The sequence below is a fragment of the Melanerpes formicivorus genome, unplaced genomic scaffold, assembly GCF_026170545.1.
Source record: "Melanerpes formicivorus ecotype bairdi unplaced genomic scaffold, bMelFor1.0.p_v2 SCAF_19, whole genome shotgun sequence".
Lineage (NCBI taxonomy): Eukaryota > Metazoa > Chordata > Aves > Piciformes > Picidae > Melanerpes > Melanerpes formicivorus.
The window spans coordinates 6,502,801-6,518,290 of NW_027142371.1; the positions used below are offsets into that span (position 1 = coordinate 6,502,801).

At 41.4% G+C, this 15,490-nt stretch overlaps 1 protein-coding gene across 1 annotated transcript in view; it reads right to left on the bottom strand.

The window, feature by feature from the left end:
• ATP9A (ATPase phospholipid transporting 9A (putative)) overlaps positions 1-15,490 on the bottom strand; it is a 64,053-nt gene that overhangs the window by 45,605 nt on the left and 2,958 nt on the right. Inside the window, exons 2-4 of the mRNA XM_068149945.1 lie at positions 9,712-9,856; positions 9,259-9,372; positions 5,754-5,862 (exon numbers count right to left, since the gene is read on the bottom strand). Coding sequence (XP_068006046.1) covers positions 5,754-5,862; positions 9,259-9,372; positions 9,712-9,856 — 368 coding nt within the window. The remainder of the gene's footprint in view (positions 1-5,753; positions 5,863-9,258; positions 9,373-9,711; positions 9,857-15,490) is intronic.

The window sequence follows — 15,490 nt, forward strand, 5'->3', positions numbered from 1 at the left end:
GGACAACACTCCTACTGTACCTCGAAATTCATGGGCTAACTGGCCAGATAGCAGCTCAGGGGGAAAATGAGAAGGGGGAAGGGAGGGGGAATAGAAATTAGCACAAAGCACAAAGGTCACTAGGATTTTACTACTGGCAGTCCCTTCATTAGCATCCTTCTCAGGATATGCTTCAGTGTTTCTGCTCCAAATTAACAATGAAAGCCATTCTGGGCTCCTGGCAGCCTGCTGCTTTGGTGACACACTGTGTGCTTAACAACATGCTTCATCATTGCTGCTAATAAATGCAGACTTCCTTACATGCTGTAATTATTCCTACAAATTATAAGAGTCATGGCCCATTTCACAAATATCTCATAGGTCTTTCATGGATTCTGGGTTTTTGCCTTGTGAAATTTGCAGTTAAATAAAAGGGTAAACAAAATGAATGCTGGGCTAAAGACATCTCTGCCGGGGCAGGAAGCATACCGGGGATTAAGAGTCCATTACGCAGAGGCTTGAAAAGAAAAGCCGCACTCCAAGAGAACCCAAAAAAGCATCCCTGGCAGTCTTCTGTATGGGCTATACAAAGTTAGGTACTATGACACTAAAAGGGTCTGACAGATAACATCTCTTCCTCTCCTTTTAATACGGTTATTCACAAAACAACAAAAAGTGCTTTTGAATATTCTCCTGTGTGAAGGGGGGGAAAAAAAAAGAACCCAACCCAAAAAACAACCCACCCCATGTGCTCTCCCCACACAGGCACAGCAATTCCTAAAGCACTGTGCAAAAAAAAGCTCTTGGAAGAAGTGGATTTGTTTAACCATGGCTTCTGTATTTCTCCTAAAGATCACAAGACTTATTTGGTGACTGGCAGTATAGGAAGCACTATCTGCAGGGCTTGGGAATGGAAACTTGGTTTTGTAGTGCTTTCCTTAATGACGTAAATTCATGCTGGAACAAGAAAAGATAACGCTTGGACAAAGCACATAAAAGGCTTTTTAGCTCGTTATTCTGAAAACAGTATCATCTGCTTTAAAATTTTTCCAATATGAGAAAAATGAAAGCAGCTGGAGTAGATTTGCCTTGTTCAATAACCCTCCCAACCTCAGCTGTTTTAAGGTAAAAAAAGCGAGAACCTCTCAAACCAATACACATTTTTGTAACTCCCGTATAAATGAGGTGCCCTTTTTAGGTAGCAGAGCTAATTCTGCTTTTTCCAGCCATACTCCCAGCCTCTCATGGATGACATCTCTGCAGTATGTACACATGTCCTGCTAAGAAGGCGCGGGACCAGATGTTTCCTTCGACTCAGGACTCCCATAAAGCAACTAACTTGAATTAGTTTTATTTTGATCTTGGGAATTCTGTAATTCCTCTTTCTTTCTGTGGGGAAACTACCTCCTAAACATTGAATTTTTTTCTCATGCATGTTTAAGAATCTAGCTAATAACACAACAGCTTAACGACTGCTCTGCTACTAAAGCATTAAAGTAACGACTGCTTTTATTAATACACCAAGAAATGCCTCCTCTAAATACACCTAAGATTTATTTAGCACTTACAATGCTTCCATTTGTATTCTCATTAACTTCAGAAAAATATGTTGGTGATTAACACAATTTTCATCTTTGATTAAAAAAACACCAAAATATCTATCTATGGTCTTAAAAGTTGATTAGTATCTGTTTCATCCTTTGCTGTATCCTGGTTTATGTTTTAAAGAAAACAAAAAGGGGGGGGGGGGGGGGAGCAAACAGTTTGTTTCAACTTTAGGTATGGACTTCATAATTATGACCAATCTGCAGCATGATGAATGTACCATAAAATAGATTGTTTAAAGTATCAAATATATTAGCCAGATGAGATGCCTTTTTCTACCATGCTAGGACTTAAGTCAAGATTTCAAGCTCGGCAGAATTTCAGGAAAGTACAGATCAAATCACCTAACCTCAGATTTAGAGCTGAAACCAGAGGTTTATTAAAACAGGTCAAATGCATTTGGAGAAAAAAAAAAAAGGGTTGTTTGCATGTGCTGCACCAAACTTTTGGCATTTGGAGCCTTATGCCGTATAAGCTGTGAAGCAGGACTCAGAGGGTTTGGGAAAATATTGTTTTTATATGGCTGGTAAATGCCAATGATCTGTATCTTAAGTAGCACCCCTCAGTAGGAGGTCTCTTCCCATTTCTTTCTGTGGAGTTTCCCTATTATGCAGTGTTACCCGGGGCCGAGGGGATTGGGGCCGGGGGGTGGGGCGGGGAGGCTTGCAAGAGAAGAAAAACAAACCAAGAATTTTCAAGCGCAGTTCTAGCTTTCTATCAAGCAGAAAGTCAGCATACAGACTTCTGAACACAAGGAGGCTTGTAAGTTTATGAATAGGGGATTGAAATTTGATTATTTTTTATTACAATCCAAACAGTTGTCCTTTAAATGGGAAGCTTTCGAGTAAAGAAGCTTTCCAAAAGGCTGCTGGTTTCATCATTGTTAACATAAATAGATCATATTGGGAGAAAAGAGGTTCAGGGTAGAGTTTATTTGATGTATGCAAAATAAAGAAACACAAAAAATACACTACTGTCTGCTCTGTCTCATGCCACCTCCACAAAGATTAGTCCCTGGAATTCACCAATTCTATTCAAAATAAAATGTCTTCCAAAGAGGATTCTTCCTCTTTTTTTAAATACAAAGCAAGCAGTTGAGCAAATCTTAAAAAGCTTAACAAGAAGAGTGCATGAAAAAAAGTTTCATGGACAGGAGCAAAGCTGCAAATTCAAAATACAATCCCCCCCACCCCTAATGAGTGGGGGACCAGACCGATGGGAGTGCTGGAGCTGGAGAGCTCCTTGGCTGGCATCAGGAGCTGTGCCCACAACCATGGCTCTGCAAAGGGTGTGAGACACTGCACACAAAGAGGACAAGAGGATCCCAATACGGGAAAGCACTTAAATCTCTGCTTACTTCTGTCCCTATTCAAAACTGCATATAAGCATGTGCTCAGCTCTCCCTGACTTCATTCAGTCCTAAGTATGTATGGGGCTCCAGTGGAAGGCCAAAGTTGGTGATGGGAAAACCTATTCTTCCAGCCAACTCAGCTGCAGCTTCATGCAAATAAAAATAAAATGGAAATAAAATCAGCTTGGAGAAAGCTACAGTGCTCCATTAGATCCATTGTAGCAAATCTCCAGACTGCAGTGCTCAAGTGTCGAGCCTCATCTAATCCCCCTCCCCCAAAACAGTGGCTTTAGAGGTGAAACTATTGTGAGGGTTTAAAAAAATTACACAGCATCACTTCAGAGGGGTTTTGTGCATCAGTACCCTGGGAATGTGTCAGCTACGCTGAAAACTGATGGTTAAGATCTCTGTTCTCAATTTATTTTGTTATTTGCTGCTTCTCCTTCTGACCTGATGAAGGGCTTCCTTGAATGCCTGACTACCTCTCCTAACTGTACAAATAGATGCAATAAAAAAAACCCAACACTCTGTCCCCCAGATATGTCAGCTTCACAAGGTTCCTCCCTGCTCCTAGGTGATTCTCAGAGGTGCTACGGTTTTAACTTAGGGAAAAGTAGATGTTCAGGTCTCCTGAAAAGCTTGAGTACTGAGATTCATCAAGAGACAGAAAATTACCTTTTTTCCCCAAACCACAAGAGAATCAAATAATTTTCTGTACTTTTCCTACTCCAAGCTCCACTGCTAGAGAGTCTCATTTCTGGTTCTGCAGCAAATTCGTGTTAAATAAAGTGGCTTAAGATTTTTGGCTATTGCCCAGCTGCCAATCCTCCTTGCTTTCTTTCACAAAATTAGAAAAGTTAAAGGACTGGGGGGAGGGAAATCATTCATGGGAAACGTAATAGCAATATGAAAAGAACTAAAGGAGAGGTCAGGCCCCTTACAGATCATTGAATAGAATCCAGAAGGCAACTCTTTTATATCTTTAAATAGATGTAGTACAACCCTCTTGGATGAGGCTTTTGTTGGTTGCCAAGCATTTTAAGTGTTGTACTAAGAACACGTTATTAAAAGGGGATTTAATATTCAGAAACTCAAACTCCCTGGCTTGGAGTTGCCTCATAATTCCCAGCATGTGAAATGTATACAGCCTTAGCAATTACATTTTAAAAGCAGCCTTATTCTTAAAAGTGCAAGTGTTGAGAGCAGCATACTTCTACTACACCTAGTTCACTGCATCTTAATTCAGGGATAAAAACTATGACAAAGAAACTGAAAATGGAAAAAAAAAAGCAGTTGCTTACGTTCAGTTCATTCCCTTTTTTAAAATAAACCCCTGGACTCGCCATCATTGTCATGGTATTAGGAGAAACTCCAAAGTGAGGCAGCATTCAGTTTTTTTCAAGCAAGAATTTAAATGTCTTTGTTAGGTACCGCACAGCTGTAAACAATGGTTGGAGCCAGGGATCAGACCCAGCTGAGCTGCAGCCTGGGCTTGCTCACAAATGAGGTCTCCAAACTCCTCACAGTTAGAGGATGGGACTAAAGATGATATACACAATAAAGTACAAGAGAGGATATTGCCAGTATGGATGAACTACATCAGTTATTGCTAACAGAAGCACACAAATGGCACGGCAACATATCACACAATCTGTTCAGCAACGGACTTGCCTGACACAAGTCCCTGTCTGGTACAACCCAGGAGAAAGAAAAAAACAAAGAAATCAAACTCAACTGCTACTGCATGTTCAACAAGTGATGGAACATGTCAGTATGTCAGGAAAGCCACCTTAAATTTACCACATGCAGCCACAAGCTCCTTCAGTACACACAAGTACTGGTACTTAACTATGATTTGTGGGACCAAACTGCTTTTGCAAATTATCTGCCTGTGTGGATCCTCCTCTCTTTAGGCACATTTGTTGCTGCCATTGAAGAACATGAATTGGTAGCTTACAGGAACACTTCTTACATCTCTCTTACTGGCAGGACAAACAAGCGAAAAAACATGTGTGAAGGGAAGACAGATGCACTACTACCAAAACTGGGGGTAAACCAACCAACCCACCCCAAACAACACATCATATCTACTATAGTTCCATTCTCATTCTCTTCCTACTATGCTGTTTGCTATATCTGCCTCTCCTTCCCTTTGTCCATGCAACATCAGGAACACTTCTCTCATGTCACAGCTTTGCAGGAAGGAAAACACATTTCCCTTCTGGAAACATCCACCTTCACAACCTAGAGCATTTCAGATCCAATTTCGTTTTCTTTAGTGACTCCAGTACATCAAGAAGGGACAATAACTGAGACAGAAGTTTTGGCCCACACTGGAGTTAGGAGCAAGCAGGATTTCAAAATAATCACAGCAGCTGCTTGGAAGTTCACCCTGCCTGGTGCTGTTTACAGGGAACTCCCAGCCCACCAAGCAGCCTCCTGCATGCGTACATGCGCTGGCTGCCTGCTCCCCATGCCTCCAATCCCCAAGATGATGCTCTGAAGCTATCTGAAGCAATTAGCACACACACCCCTCGCATTAGCTGTGCATCCCCCTAGGAAACCTTCCGCAAAGCCCTGCATCCACCACAGCCCAGCAAGGAGCCATCTGCAAGAAGCCACCAGGACCCCCGAGGCCTCCGCAACGGCAGGAGCAGTGGTGTGGCCGCGAAGCCACGTGCCTACGAGCCCATAACCCCCTCCCCATTCCTTGAACTCTGCTTCTCCGACTGTCAGCAGCATTTGATTGAGTTGCAACCCCCGGCGCTGCCGCAGCCGCGCCAGGATGCAGCGGGCAGGCTGGAGCCACCGAGCCGACCTCTCGCTGTGAGCTTGCTGTAGATCTGCGAGTTCACTTCCTTGTCGCGCATGTAACATCTGATCTCCTCCGCGGCCTCTCGGATGACAGTAACAGCAAGCACAAATCCCTAAAAGGGGCATGGGGTGTAGGGGGGAACAGAATGGATGAAAAGGTCAGGGAAAAATCACATCTGCCTCTAATAAGAACAATATTTATCAGTAGCAATGCCAACAATCTGCATTTCCTTACTCTATCTTCTCTCACTAAATCATTATAGTGATGTTACCTGCTGCTGTGCAGAACTCCCAGCAGCAAACTGACAAGAGACTTGTTCCTTACAAAACGTGGTTGTTTCTCAGCTTCACTGTGATGCTCTGCAAGTAATTCCCCAAGCAATTCTTTGTAAAGTTTATCTGAAGAGTGTAAATAACATTTAAGCTCACTTCACAAGTGAGTAACCAAGATTGGGAGAGGTTACACAAACGAGCAGAGAAGACCACTCACATCTCCGTACTCCCTCCACCCCCTCCAAGTTAGCTCACCTCACCTGGGAGAGTTCTTTATACAGAAACACATGCCCTTTTGTTTATTTATTTTTAATTAGCATTATTTATTTGATGTGTGTATATTCATGTGTATATGAACCACAACCTACACAGCCACTCTAATATATTAATGTGAACTACTCATAGTATAATTGCATATTTGTCTGATGAGGGTTTCAGCTCTACTTTTCTGTGGATATGAGCAATCATTTTATTTCCTCTTGTCATGAGGAAAATGCCCACATCACATCCTTCACTATATATATATATATAAAAACTAAGTTAATGCAAAACAATTCATTATGGGCCTAGTACCAGCAACTAATTTTTTTGCTAGGCGCTATTCTCTTGGACTCACTAAGCAGTTAAAACACTCCTTACCTGCTACAGAAGAAAAAGTAACTTTTTACAAAGAGTGTCCTTGAAAACTGCAACCATGCACTGATTATCTCTGCCACTTTGAAACATTTTTAGTTTAAGGGGGCAGGGTGATGTTAGGAACTGAGGGTTGCAGGAAAAACGCAGGAAAACACCTGCAAACACCCACCTACTAAAACCGCAGACTTTGCCAAGGCATTGCAATTTCCAACTTTAAGCAACTTCATTTTCAGGTGCCCAAACTTCCAAAAACTCTGTAGCAGTTGTTAAGCAAGGCACAAGGCACTTGGGAACCTAACCTCCACAGCCACCTCAGGATGGTCTTGCTGTGGAGCACTGCTAACATTACCCAACACAACCATTCACATTCTTTTTTAGACAAGGAATATTATTAACAATGACCTAAGAGCTACTAAGACTGAAGAAGTGTACTGAGGTACACTTTACCTGTCAGTTCTTACAATCCTACAATAAAACTGAATAGTCCCTAATTCCAGTACATACATGTGTCTGAATGCAGTATCTAGATTAATTAATACCAGTCTTGAAATGCAACCTAGTATGTTTCTGCAGTATTTAAAAATGCAGACACATGAAGAGAGCCAAGGATAGGCTATTATTTTCTTTTAAAGGCTTGTATTCACTCCTATATTTACAAATACTGAGATTAAGGAGCTGTTAATACAATATTTTCAGAGAAATGTTTCACTCCTCAGTGTTCAGGACCACAACCATCTGTTTTGCAGCACCCTGGAAGAGCTCTCATTCCCAAAACCAACAAATCAAGGAAAGAATAAACACTTCTCTTCCATTTACAAATTGCATTTGTGTGTTTAGCTAGAAAGTCCTATCTGCTTTCCAAAATGAAATAAAAAAAAAATCAGTTATTTTCAACTTATGTTTCAGCTGTTTGAAGAGCCTTCAAATAATTGCCCCAAAATATTCCCACATGTGCCAACTCCCTGTGTCATCTCATATGTCATTCCATCCCCAACACTTGTATTAGCAGCCAGTAATGAACAAAGACCTTTCTTATCCTGCTTTCTGGCAGCTCATATGCCAAATTGTAATTGCTCACCTGGCACAGACAAGTCACAACTGCCTATACAAAATCCAGAAAGAGAGACCCTGTATGTGATTCTATACTTTATTTATAGGACAGGATCTTAAGAAACTAGTATTAAATTCACACAGCAAATGCAATACAGCACACACTGGAAAGAGAATTCAGTGAGATCCAAGCCTTAATACAAACAGAATTTTAACAGCAACGTCCCAAAGCTGCCACTTTCACTTCTTTAGAGCTTTCACCAAGGATTTCACTGTACTGAAAGCCTAAAAGGCAGGGAAAAAAAATCCTTTGCTCCTCCTCAGCTCCCTCAATAGAGCCACAAATTTTTACCACCAGCATGTCTCAAACCAGTGCACACGTAGTGCCTTAGAAACAGCTCTGTGCTTTTTAAAACAACTCTCAGTTGGTTTTGTGTCACTTCTTTGAAAAAGACATCTATCCTTGGAGGTTTTCAAAATGCAGGTAGATGAGGTAAGCCACCCTAAATTTAAAGGCAGCCCTGCTTTCAGCAGATGTCTCTCTGAAACAAAATTAGCCTACAATACTATGAGCTAGGTGCAACAGAGAAGCTATTCACACAGAATCAGAAATCATTGTTTTACTGGGATAAAAGAAAAAAGTACATAGATACTGATGCTTAAGCAGCCATAACTGGCTCACACAGTGCACTTCAGAGATTCAAGAAGCTCATTCTATGCAACTATTCCTCTTTCTGGGGTTTCTGCTTCCCAAGTGATTATTATTGATTTCCTTTGATGGCAGGTGAGACATATGGCTATCAAAAGAAAAGGGCAACATCATTTACAGGAATAAAAGAGTATCTGCACCTTGAGAAAGTGTGAATGAGTGTGTGTATGTCTCTATGTATTTCTTTTCGCACATGGGAGGTTTGTGAGGGGGTGTTTCTCATTTTTTTCATCTCTTTTTTTACAATGTGGTTAAACTATGAAGCAGTCTGTTGACCTATTTCAGGGCCACAGGTCAAACTGTTTGGCAGGGGAGCACAATTTGCCATCACTGCGCATATGGCCACTCATTAAGGTCACTTTTGAAAGGTGCCCTTCGGTCCTTCACTGAAGTTACCAGGCTGGTCTGGGCTCCTGCAAGCACTGGCCCTTGCGTAATCACCCCAGGAGGGTGAAACACCCCTTACAGACCCTCCATGAGCACACCCTACGTTCAGATGCAGCTGTGAACAGCACACGTGTTGCTCCAGTCTCCATTTATTTCTCATGTTATTCACAAAGCCTTGCTGCCCTTGCAGTCACCATAGCAAGAGCTCTGTGCCTGTTAACACCCCACAGATGAACAACTTGAGGGCAGAATCCTCTGACATCCCTGTCAAGCCTCTACAAAACAAAGCTTAAGGCCAGAACAGGCATCTACACTATGACATCTACAGAGTTGGCCTGAAGAAGTAAGTTAACAGAATGATTTAAAGTACAAACTTATGTCCTAGAGAAAAGACAGCAAAAGAAATGTAATAAAAACTAAACCTTCTTGAATAAATAAACTTGAAATTACCTACCAGAGGAACCCAGTATGTGTAAAGCGCACCGAGCCTCATTTCAACGACAAATTGAGAGCAGGCCAAAAGCAAGAAATAAAGGTTGAAGAAGTATTTGAACTGGTTAAACAACACCTGGGGAAAAAAAAAGGGGGGGGGGGAGGGAGGGAAGAGGAAGGAGGATATTAATGGAGTTCAGAAGCTATGCATATTGAACTAACCACCAGAAACATTTTTGCCTGCACCTGTCGTGCCTAAATGCTAACTTAGCATTTAGCACCTAAAGCAGTCCCGGACTCTCAGGACAGATCTGTGTCTGGTTTGCTGCTGCTACCTTTGCAGGTGGTCTACCAAATGCAATTCAAACAAGTTATTTCCTCTGGCTCTAGGTTCTGTACCTGTTTAATGTAAAATCACATAAACTGGGGAAAACATTGGTGAAGGGTCATGAAAAGAAACTTTATTCACACTTACCCCAGGAAGAAAAGTAAAAAAGTTGTATTTCTGATTGTTGATCACATTGCGAGGGTATCTCTGGTCTCTCTTCTCTGGATGGCCAAGCCATACAGTACGAGGCCTTGGGTCTCTCCTGCCACAGCATCTTAAGCAATCACAACACCTATAGAAGGAACATTAATTCATTAGTTAACTTTTAACATGTTTCTCTTGACTCACACACACGCACCCCAGAACCTCTCCACCAGCCAGGCAGAACAGCTGAGTATCACTTCTTGACCTGTCACTCACCATCTATCTACTGTATTATGAGCATCTTAAAACCCTGACCTGACCTACCAAACACAGACACTCTGCCTGCTACAGCCAGTGCAGACCTGACTCACAGTCCACTGAGCTATGAGCAAACATCTTATATGGTGTTGAAGCTGTTACTAAAACATCACACAATGACTTGCTCAAAGCTGGGCAGCCCAGCCCCTGCTGGATGCAAATGAACAGCAAAAGGTGTTACCAGTTAAGTCACTTCCTTCAGTGTATAGGAGGAATTAAGAAAAATCTACTTTTCTTCCAGAAGTAAAGGTGATTCAGTGCTGCATGAGCAGGCATAGACATTAACTGCACAAGGCTGACTTGCAAGGTAATTTCTCACAAGCTTTTAAAACTTGACAAAAGACATCCTGCATAATCAAATTACTTTGACATTGTTGTATTTCACAAAGAATGGCAGATGAGCCCTGGAAAAGTGGGTTTTCTTTAGTCTGTACTCTATTACAACTGAAGCCGTAAGTATACAGGTCCCACCCAAACACAGGAGAGGTTTTCTTGCTCAAAGCAGCTTCCAGACTGAAATGCAGATGAGGTAGAAGAGCACTACACAGCACCCACACAGTACTGAAGGAACACGAAATCACAAGTCTTAGATGGTGCCAAACATTTCTTACAAACTTCACGGTAAGTCAAACCTCCAATTCCAAAATCAGAGTACTTTCAGGTCCCCTGATTGCAGTCACAATCCCACTACTTTCACCTACACATATTCATCACTGACCATGTAGAAGTCAGCTGTGACTTGCAAATTGTACATTGAAGAGAAAATCAGGGGAATGCAGGAAAACCTGATAGAAATTGACAGTTCAAAACCCTGATAGCAATGAACACATAGATCAAATTACTGGGGGAAAAATATTGGAGATGGCTCCTGTTTGGGTATATACGAGAGACATCTGACGTCCTACAGCCTTGCAGCACCACTAGTGCCATCTCTGACTCCCTTTAGACAGGGACATCACCTGCTATTCTGCATTTGTAACATTTCTAAGACAATGGACTTCCATCTTTGACTATTCCTTAGCTAGTCCAATAAAACCATAGACAATGTAAGCACCCTAAATGTAATCCACTTTGAAAAGCTACAACTATTGTTTTTTGTCAAATTTACAAACTTCTTTCTTGTTAAGAAAACTGAGCCAGCAGAGCTTTCTTCTTCACATGGCTGTGCATAATGTCCACATCTGAAAAGCTATTACCAACATGAGACAAACAGTAAAGCTGGTGCTAAACACTGAAATTCACAAGTATATGAATTCATAAATGCTACTTCAGAAGTATATTCTGCTGGCTTGATACTATTTAACTGTACTTTGCCTTTGCAGATGAAGGCCTAAAACAAATAGTCACTTGTATACCAAATATTTATTTTTAATGGTGGTATAGATATGCTCTATGGGGGGAGGAGAGGAAGTATTTTCCCTTCTTTCATGACAGAGAAAACCACACAAGATTAGCCTTGATTCCATGTTTTAATGACTGTGAATTCAGAATGACCTCTATAATAATGCTCTGAGTAAGAGGCTTTGCCCAAGGGAGCAAATCTGGTGTCCACACAGCCCATTTCATCGTAACATGCTTCCCAGTCACAGAAAGAGTCAGCCAGTCCTTGTAATCACACATCTGAAACCAGTTACCTTTGTTTATTTTTCAGGCTAGGCCTCTTCCAGGGATCGTACTCAAAAGCAAAAATACCTAGGCACCTATATCATAATATTTACTACAGGATAAGGCTTAAAGAGAGGCTACTACTATAGTTTACAAATTATTACTATTTTGTAACTTTTAATAATTTAATATACTACTTTAGTATATTAACTTGTAGTATCTTAATATACTACTAGAGATTAACTTGTTTTTTTGGTTTTTTACTTGTGGTGGTTTGGGTTTTTTTGTGGGTTTGGTTTGAGTTTTGTTTGGGCAGGCTATTTTGTTTGGTTGGTGAAATTCCCTGACACGCTCAAGAAACTGACAAGTGAATCCCACAAACAAATCAGAACGTTTTACCTTAAGACAAGTGCACTCTGCCCACCTGTTTACACACAGCTGTATTGCTTTTAGTCTTTCAAATTACTTTAAATTCATTGGTCTGAATCCTAATAACTAGCACAGCATAACTGCTTACGTTTGTGCTTTTCTAAACGAGACAGCAGCCCCCAGTACTGACAGCACCTCCAACAGCAGGGAAGTGGAAGGCAGTATCACAAAAACTAAATTACCCAAAACTTAGCAAACATTCTGCAGTCAAAGCCTTGACCTCTCCTAACATCCCTACTACAAAGATACTTGTTGCTGTAAGAATTTTAGTTAACAAATGCTTACTATAAGGTTTGAGAATCAGTCTAAGGATTGTGCAAGTCCAAGCAAGAAAGGGCATGGGAGAGAATGTGCTGTGTATAAAAAATAAAGACAGTTTGGTGACACTGCTGCCTGCTTAGAGTCATAGTTTTCACAACCCCCTGAAAGCAGGGAAAGCAAACTGAAAACCTCATCAGACAAACAAAAGAAAAGCTTCCTGCCTGGCCAGTTTTTGAGGGTGATTATCAGTAGTATCTATACTCAGGTAAAGAATATCCGGCATTTCTACTGAGAGGTCTCTCACACAGCCTTTTTTGCACAAGGTTACTATGTGATGCAAAGGAGTTTCTGGGGAAAAGAAGTCCAACACAATACTACAACCAGCAATAACAGTCCTATGTTGCAACACTTTAACTAAGGAAGTTTATCAGCGCTCAGGAATCCTATTACGTCACTGTCTTGTAGCCTCCTCCAGAGCTGTAGTGCTGAGCAGGGAACTCATGCAGCCTTACTGAAAATCCTCAAAAATCCAAATGCTGATCTTTATCCCCCACACACTTTGATAGTTTTTGTTATGAAGACATCTAGTTAACCCCAGTGCTGGCATTTAACTCTTCCTTATTCTGTGACCTTGCTCTTTTCCCTTGTCCCACAAACCACTCTGCAAACTGCCTGCACTCTGCCAGGCAGGCACAGAGCAGAAAGCCACAATCCAAAGCCAGGCTAGTGGGGAATGTTAAGCAGTGCCAATTACCTCTGTACACCAATTGCACAAGCGCCAGAACACAGACATTTCTCAAGCACAGAATGTGCACACATTCTCGTAGGCAGATGTTTATCACTTGTCCAAAGGTACTCCATTGCCATAATTATTCAAAAAAAAAAATCAAAAATCCACAAAAGCAAAAAACTTTTGAATGGTGTCTTAAACTTCACCAAGGAAGAACACATTACTAAGCTCATTAGTTCTTCAAAATCCTCTAAATGACATCTATGACCCTCAGAAAGCACTTCACTCACACAGGAGTAGCTGCAATGGCAGATCATGTTGTAGTGGACTAATGGCAGGTTTCATTGACCTGCCTAGGATCACATGGAGACAAGCCAGCTTCACTACCCAAACCCTTTCTGCCTTACATGTGCCAATGTTGCAATGTGAGTAAACACAGCTCTCCACAGCCACTGTCACTACTGCACCAGGTTGTGGTGGCACAACACATTGTGTGGCATCGGTAAGAGCCTGGTGCTAGCTGGCACTGCATGGCTGCTGTGCACTCACACACAGGAAATAAAGCAAAAGCCCCCAGAGCTGCCAAGGACTTGTACTGCAGGGAGAGACAGCCATGCTTAGGGTGCAGAGTCCTGCTGCTAAATATCCTGCTTGGGGTACCCACACACTGGGATGACAAAACACAACTTGCACTGAGAGCAAAAGGGAAGGATGACATAGGTGGTGAACCTCGCAATGAACATTTCAGATACGGTTCTCTTCCCTTTCTACTCTGGAAACTGAATAATCTTAAACTCAAAAACAAACAAACAAACAAAAATGATGAACAACCAAACTCCAACCCCAACCCAAACAATCTGACAAATCCATTCAGTTGGGCACTCTGAGCACATACAAATGAGTATAGAGATGTGTTTGCAGATCATCCTGGTGCTCAGTCAATAGATCCTGCTGAATGGGGCTATCAGCTTTTTCCACTTTACTAAGTTTTTATCCCAAAGTTTTCTGCTCAGGGCAACGTCAGCGTCACTGGAAGTTACCTATTTCTGACAGAAGAGAACTACTGGCTCTTACTACAAATAGAAAAATAGTTTCCATTAGGAAATCAGAAGACTATGTACTTGAAAGGGAAAGACAGATTGTCTACAATAAGAGCTGAGAGTTTACATTGCTGATAAGAGATGCTGATAAAATTAGCACAGACTTTCCAGGAATGAGAATCACAAAGTTACAAAAATGTGACTGGTTTTATAGGAAAGTTTAAGAATACACAGTCCTAAACATTTCTCCTTCTCCCCTTTGCAACTGAAGCACTGAAGAACAGCACTGCAATAGCCCCTGATGTATAATAAATTAGCAAGTCACAGTCCACCATGAACTTTTAATAATTATCACCTTATAGAAAGAACATGGAAAAATATATGAAGACAGCTTGTATGAGGAAGCTTATATAGCACTGTGTTATTCACAGTCTAAATCATAGCTAGGCAATAATAATAATAAAATCCAAACTCATAAATCCCCAAATAAAATCATGACCACTCAAAAGCATCTCTCTCAAGGTGAACTGCATCTGAAACTTTTGAGTCTTGTCAGTAATGCAGCCCTTAACCTGCACAGGGATCTAAGTAAACAGAAGGTGCTGACGAACAGGCCTTCTGTGTACTTCACTTGGGATTATGTTTACAAAACCTGCATTCTTAGTGATGTTGTAAGAAGCAACAGTATGACAGATTGACAGTCAGATGCCAGATTAACAGCCATTACCAACAGGCAGGTTTATTTATAAATGCAGCATGTTTGAAGGAATATTTCAGAGACCAAATGAAAAATACTTTCATAAGCATCTTTTTGCATTAAATAAAGCTAATGGAAACATGTGTCACATTTGTCTATTACTGGGGCAGTATTTGTCAAGTCAGTGCTAAGTTCAAAGTGTTTAATCACTTCTGCAACAACAACATCCCTTGGGTGATGTTTCTGTGTTTCTCATAGGCTGTGCTGGCATCTTTTATATGCAACCCAACCTTCCATACTTCATTATTTTAAAAGCATACAAAGAATCTTCCATTGACAAAAACCAGAGGCATGACACCCACACAGGCTTTTCTTTGCACCTCCACATGATTCAGATATGCCCCTGTTTCAGCCTGTATGAAGTGCAGCTGGAGTGGCCCAGGAAGGGGTCAGGAGAGTTGCTATTCCTGCACCCCAGCCCTGCCCACCTGTCAAGCGTTGTGGTGCAAACCAGCTTGGCTGTGGGAAACCAGCCCAGCTCCGCACACACCATGGCACACCCACACACAGGCAGATGGAGGGCAGGAGCTCCCATCACTCTGTTGACTTAGAAATGGAATTTGCCATTTTAAATAGAGCCTGAGTACACAGGCACATACAATGGAATGGTTGCATGAAATGCTGCTGTAAAACTCCTCCTTC